The sequence below is a fragment of the Ruditapes philippinarum genome, unplaced genomic scaffold (assembly GCF_026571515.1).
Source record: "Ruditapes philippinarum isolate M1 unplaced genomic scaffold, ASM2657151v2 ctg955_1_1_1_1, whole genome shotgun sequence".
Lineage (NCBI taxonomy): Eukaryota > Metazoa > Mollusca > Bivalvia > Venerida > Veneridae > Ruditapes > Ruditapes philippinarum.
The window spans coordinates 202,200-209,324 of record NW_026864706.1 but is presented as its reverse complement, the minus strand read 5'-3'; the positions used below and the strand labels follow the sequence as shown (position 1 = coordinate 209,324).

The 7,125-nt window shown below is 32.8% G+C and overlaps 1 protein-coding gene across 4 annotated transcripts in view; it reads right to left on the bottom strand.

Annotated features, from left to right (window-relative positions):
- Positions 1 to 294: 294 nt before the first annotated feature.
- LOC132726568 (uncharacterized) overlaps positions 295 to 7,125 on the bottom strand; it is a 30,559-nt gene continuing 23,728 nt past the window's right edge. For 2 of the 4 annotated variants that reach the window (XM_060711902.1, XM_060711903.1), the window contains 2 exons: positions 5,290 to 5,373; positions 295 to 4,314 (listed from right to left, as the gene is read on the bottom strand). In XM_060711902.1, the coding sequence (XP_060567885.1) occupies positions 4,148 to 4,314; positions 5,290 to 5,373 (251 nt within the window). In that variant the 3' untranslated portion in view covers positions 295 to 4,147. The remainder of the gene's footprint in view (positions 4,315 to 5,289; positions 5,374 to 7,125) is intronic. The other 2 variants (XM_060711904.1, XM_060711905.1) reach the window with 1 other exon arrangement.

Below are 7,125 nucleotides of genomic sequence, written 5' to 3'. Positions count from 1 at the left end.
GTTCTCTATCAGTTTCGCTACTTGTAATAGGGTAAGCTGAAAGATAAAAATCCCCTCCCCCTAAAATTTTCTTTTTCAAATAGATGTTCAAGAGCTACCCATCAATAAAAGTTAACACTAGACTATATATATAGTGAGTCACAAAGGGGGATGATTTTTCCAAGACAAAAGTTATGTATCCTGACATAGAAAAAGGCTTAAAATTCATTCATAATATTTTTTCGTGTTTTCAAAGCCATATCTTAAAAAGGTTCAGTGAAAAAAATGGTGTGGTATGAGAACAAACACCATCCGATAGTACAATCAAATATAATGTAAAAGAAAATACAATATTTATTCTTCTCCAATTATATGCATCAAGAGAAATTTCTAAATTATGTACAGGATAGTAAGTTAGGACTTAGGACAAAAACATATGTTCATACTTTAATGAGATGCAAAAACACATATCTTAATAAAAAGAAAAAACACATATCTTAATGAAACAAAAAACAAATATCTTAATGAAGAGAAAAACACATACATTACAATAAATGTACAACATAATGAATTGATCATTCAACTGGTCAACAAAAGGTTTGTAGGTAACATAAAAGGAAGAAAAAGATAATAAAAAAACAAAGATGAAAAAAATACTGTGAAAGACAAGCTATACAGTAGATAACAAAAAAAATCTAGATCTTATAGAAAAAAATATGCCCTACCCACCCACCCCCCAAAAAAAACAATTACAAAAACACCCTAAATCACTTGTATGAGTAATACACAAAAAATATCTACGAAAGAATTTCATTCCACACTGAGATTCGGATTTTAATCTTCTATCTTTGCACACAAAATTACTTTGATCAATTAAGTTAAGAACACGTTTGTTGGTGACACAAAACCTGCTCCTTTAACAAACAAGCATGGTCTAACCATGAAGAAGCATACAAAAACCTTATTTTGAGCATAAATGACCTGAACCATGATCCAACAGGATTCAAAACTTAGTACCCCAACCAACGTCTCAGTTTAGAGCTCTACATCAAAATATTGCCCTGAAATCTGTTTCTGTTATTTTAAAGCAATATTGTCCTGAACACTCTATCTGCCATTTCACAGCAATATTGCCCTGAACTCTATGTCTGATATTTTACAACAGTATTGCCCTGAACTAATTATCTGATATTTCACAACAGTACTGCCCTGAACTGATTCTATGTGTTTTTCTCCTCCCTGTATTTGTCCCTCGCTCTCTACCTCCATCTGTTTTTTCACAACAATATTGCCCTGAACTATTTTCAACCTTTTCACAACAATATTGCCCTGAACTATTATCAACCTTTTCACAACAATATTGCCCTGAACTATTATCAACCTTTTCGCATTAGTATTGCCCTGCACTCTTAAAACTCTAACATTCACCTCTGAGATTCTGTAAACGAACAAACATTTGCAACGACTAAAATCAGAATAAATTAGACTACCATAGTACAATATAGGTGGCTCTTGTCTCAAATTTACATCAACATATCAAACTTGTTCAATAAAATGGTCCTTACCATAATTATATGAATATGAATAGAAAAATAATAATAAGCCATATAAAATCAAACCAAACTCAGGGCTGCCATTAGAAAGTAGATGTCGGCCAAAATGATATGCAGTAAAATTGCTCATAAACGCCCCTTCCCTAATAAAGAACCCCCCCCCCCCCCCACCCACTGATACCCCCAGGCTATTTGATAGGAAAAAACCTACTCATCAGTGCTGAACTCATGAGTAAATCCATAACTTTATTCAAATCATTCAGAATAATTTATATTTTTTTAGTAAACACAAAAATGTATCATATAAACATCAAAACCTTGACACCTTTTAATGTTATTACCAACACATGCTAACATTAAATGTATTTACAAAGATTTTTGGATTTAGGAAAAAATATGGTGTAGTAATAGCCCCCCTTCTGGAAAATGTTGAGCCCCCGTGGGCGTTTAATAGGAATTTTACTGTAAATATCCACTCAAAACATAGAAAACATCCTTTGTTGTAGGTGATAAAACCCATCAATTTCAAAACAAAACTGCCTGAGAAAACATTTTAATGGCAGCCCTGAAAATCATACAATGATGCTTTTAAAGCTAAATTTCACACATTCACTATATTACAAAAAATGAAGGAAAAAATCTATTTTACACAATCAGTCAAAATCTAAATTAGAAGACAAAATTCAAATTATTACTTTTAAATTACAATTTCAGTAAAATACCAACACTATTTCATAGAACGCACTGACTGATAAACTAACTACAAAAAGGAGGAAAAGAGTATTTTATACAAAAATTAGGTAAAGAACAGTACAAGAAAAAATAACAACAACACAATATGAATGTCTATAAATAGAAAATTCCAACTATTTCTTTTCCTGAATAATCTGTTTTCTTCCGTGGAATGTCAAATTCATCATGTGAGCATTATGGTGTTATAATTTAATCTTCATTAAAGGAACTCCACTGATGTTGATAAGCCTAATTAATAATAAATTAAATATAACTAAGAAATATACAAGAGATACATTGACAATGTATGTTTGTGTTATTCTCAGTCCGATTTGATTGAAAAGCGTTTAATTTTTCAATTTTGGGTCATTTTTCACTATTATAATAATTATTCTTGAAAAACGGAGCGAACTAATGATCTGAAATTTTGCACATAAGTTCTTAGTACAGATCTACATCAAATGGAGTAATAATCTCAAAAAATTATTTCCAGTCCCATCATGTCAAAAAACCTCAGTGGAGTCCCTTTAAAGCGGCCTTCAGCTTTTCTAAAGGTTAAATACGTTATAATTTTAGATAAATCATTTCATATAATTGTCAAATCAAAAGAATTAAGGTATAAAATGAAATTTGCCCTCATTAAAGTACAATAAGGAAATCTTTTGATATTTCTAATCTACTGGTCGGCTCTCAATATGTAAATTAGTAAAGCGGACGATTCCTTTTCTGATCTTCTATTTTTAGAAACGACGGCCACTGTCACGATATAAACAGCTCTCGGGGAATGCTTTTACAGTGAAATGATGCATTTTTCCAAGATAGAGCTACTGAAATACTTAGTTTAAAACAACACAAAATTGTTTTCCAACAAAAAAAAAGCTGAAGGCCGATTTAAAGTCAAAGAAAGAATTCAAAACAAGCAATATTTTAAAGAAAGGTGTTCAAATTCAAAAAAAAAAAAAAAAAAATAATAATAATTCACATATTGCTCTTACTTAAAAATATTGCAATAACTTACAAAAAAAGTTTTCATAACTAGTAATAGCTTCAAGAAATGTTCAAATATTTGTTCCAACTTCAAGAAATGTTTAAAACAAGTTATAACTTAAAGTGTTGATTTTGTTGTATCTTAAGAAGTGTTTAAAATTTGTAATAAGTTACCTAATTATAGATTCAAGGAATGCTTTAAGTTTGTTCCAGCTACAAGAAATGTTTGGAAAAATGTTATAACTTGAAGAAAAAGTGTTACATTTTGTTGTTACTTAAGAAGTGTTCAAAAAAAATGTTATAACTTACAGAAATGACCTGTGTTCAAAAAACTAATCATACCTTCTAGAAATGTGTTCAAATTGTATAAACTGTAAGTACAGAGTTCAAAAAGTAAAACGGTTCAAGATCAAAACAAGTTGTAATTTCAAAAATTCATAAATTTAGGTATAATCAGAATTTCTATAAAACCTGAAGTAGTGTTCAAATTTTGTTCACAAACATGCAGTTAAAATGAGATTCCTTAAGAAATAAATAATATCAAGAAAAGTGTTCAAAATTTAATATTACAGATTCAAAGAGTGTTTGAAACAAATTATGTCCTTAAGAAGTGTTTATTATTCACAGTATCTTAATTAACATGATTAAACGTAAAAAAAAACTGTACAAAACTTGCTTTTACACCAAGATTGGTGTTCAAATTTTACCAGAATTTCAAAAGTATAGGTAAAAACTTGTAATGACTGGCAAAAATATTCAAAACTTGAAATAATGTAGTCTCAAACCGTTTTTCTTCTATTTTTCATTTAAGTATTTTTTTCAGCTAATTTAAATCATAAGGATTTCTCTGAAACTATACAGGCTTTCTGATAAGAAATTGTCTCCCTTTCATCTATTTATATCACTACATTTGTGTCATCATCATCGTCATTATCCGACAGCAGCTGGTGTCTGCCGCGATAGTTGGCTTGTCGTCGACGGCGACCGAGGAAGACGATTATACTGACAACAACAACAATCAACAAGAGGCCTCCGAAGACTGCACCGATGATAACTGCCGTCACTGAAATAATAAGTTAAAGCTCTCATTAATCACATTTTCTATGGCCCTCTAACAGAATTATAGTAAAAATTCACAGAACCGATAAGTTATTTTGGTCTTACCTGTGCTAAAAAATTAAGTATGTAAGCAGATAAAATGAAGGAAGACATGCACCATTCCCTAATTTATTTATTTTTAAATTTGTTCCAAAAATAAAGTGCTTTAATAATGCAAACTTTTAGAAAATTTAGTTTTAGTTCACCAGTGGAAATCTCCCTTCATTGCCTATGTAAAAGGCAAATAAACTATGGGAAACCTCTTTCATCACTGTGCCTTAGAGCCCCCCTTTTTCCTATATATGTATTTATTTATAAAACTTTGTAGAAGACCACAAGCAATGCTTAACATACCAAATATCTAAGCTTTGGGAATTATAATTTTGTAGAAGAATGTTGTCTATGTAAACAAAGTGACTGAAATAAGGGGCCATTTTTTCGCATTACAAAGCATGATTAATATCACATTTGTAGTGGTCTAAAAAAAAGCAATGCTACAAGTCAAATATCTAAGCTCTTGGCTTAAAGATTTCAAGGTGCTTTCCTGTGTTAGTCTACATAAACTAGCAGTTAGTGACCACTGGGAGAAAAAGTGGACACTTCATTTCTGCACATCGTCTAATTACATTACTATTAAAGTTTCTGCTAAGTAGTAATTAATTTCATTTAGCTTCAATAAATTCCAAACAAGGACAAAAAGTCATGAAATTCATACATAATGCCTGCAACCTAGAATCAAAGAAGCCCAAACTTACAATCTGCACATTGCCTTAATATAGTACATAATTCTGCCAAGTAATTTAAACATAACCTTCCTTACATCAGTTCAAAAGATACAAAGATGAGACAAAATTGCAAACAGACAGACGGACAGACAAACGACCAGGAGTATAACATTACATGCAGGCATTTTTTTTTTGGAGCCACAAAAGAAACTCACTGTTAATTCCTCCACTTTTGCTTTTTGTTGTCTGAGCTACTGTCACAGAGGGGCGTGCAGAAGGTTTCATAACAGTTGTATTCGCTACAAGAATACAAAATCCTGATATTAATTTCATCATTGTAAATTACCTTTTGATGGTAGGGATGCAAATAAACTGATTAATTTTGTAGAGGTCCATAAGGCAATGCAACATGCAAAATATGTAAGCTATGGGCATTGTAAGTTTACAAAAGTATACTTAAATGTGTTTTCCAATATAAGTCTTTATAAAAACTAAGTGACCACAAAGCAAGGCCAATATTGACACCAGGGGCATGATTTATATAACTTTTGTAGGAGACCACATTGTGATGCTTCAAGCCAATTTTATATGCTTTAGGAATTATAATTTTGTTTTAAGACAATTTACATTTCAGATCCATGTAAACTTAAAACAAAGTGACTCCAAGGGCTGGACCATTTTTAATACAATTGGCAATGATGTATATCACTTTTGTAGTGGTTCAAAAGACATTGTAGAGATCCACAAGAAATTGTAGTGGTCCACAAGAAATTGTAGTGGTCCACAAAAAATTGTAGTGGTCCACAAGACATTGCAGTGGTCAACAAGACATTGTAGTGGTTCACAAGACATTGTAGTGGTTCACAAAAAATTGTAGTGGTTCACAAGAAATTGTAGTGGTGGTCCACAAGACATTTCAGTGATTCACAAGACATTGTAGTGGTCCACAAGAAATTGGAGTGGTCCACAAGAAATTGTAGTGGTCCGCAAAAAATTGTAGTGGTCCACAAGACATTGTAGTGGTTCACAAGACATTGTAGTGGTTCACAAGAAATTGTAGTGATGGTCCACAAGACATTGTAGTGGTTCACAAGACACTGTAGTGGTCCACAAGAAATTTGAGTGGTCCACAAGACATTGTAGTGGTTCACAAGAAATTGCAGTGGTCCACAAGACATTGTAGTGGTTCACAAGACATTGTAGTGGTCCACAAAAAATTGTAGTGGTCCACAAGACATTGTAGTGGTTCACAAGACATTGTAGTGGTTCACAAGAAATTGTAGTGGTGGTCCACAAGACATTGTAGTGGTTCACAAGAAATTGGAGTGGTCCACAAGACATTGTAGTGGTCCACAAGACATTGCAGTGGTCAACAAGACATTGTAGTGGTTCACAAGAAATTGTAGTGGTGGTCCACAAGACATTTTAGTGGTTCACAAGACATTGTAGTGGTCCACAAGAAATTGGAGTGGTCCACAAGACATTGTAGTGGTTCACAAGAAATTGCAGTGGTCCACAAGACATTGTAGTGGTTCACAAGACATTGTAGTGGTTCACAAGAAATTGTAGTGATGGTCCACAAGACATTGTAGTGGTTCACAAGACATTGTAGTGGTCCACAAGACATTGTAGTGGTCAACAAGACATTGTAGTGGTCCACAAGAAATTGGAGTGGTCCACAAGACATTGTAGTGGTTCACAAGAAATTGCAGTGGTCCACAAGACATTGTAGTGGTTCACAAGACATTGTAGTGGTTCACAAGAAATTGTAGTGATGGTCCACAAGACATTGTAGTGGTTCACAAGACATTGTAGTGGTCCACAAGAAATTTGAGTGGTCCACAAGACATTGTAGTGGTTCACAAGAAATTGCAGTGGTCCACAAGACATTGTAGTGGTTCACAAGAAATTGTAGTGGTCCACAAAAAATTGTAGTGGTCCACAAGACATTGTAGTGGTTCACAAGACATTGTAGTGGTTCACAAGAAATTGTAGTGGTGGTCCACAAGACATTGTAGTGGTTCACAAGACATTGTAGTGGTCCACAAGAA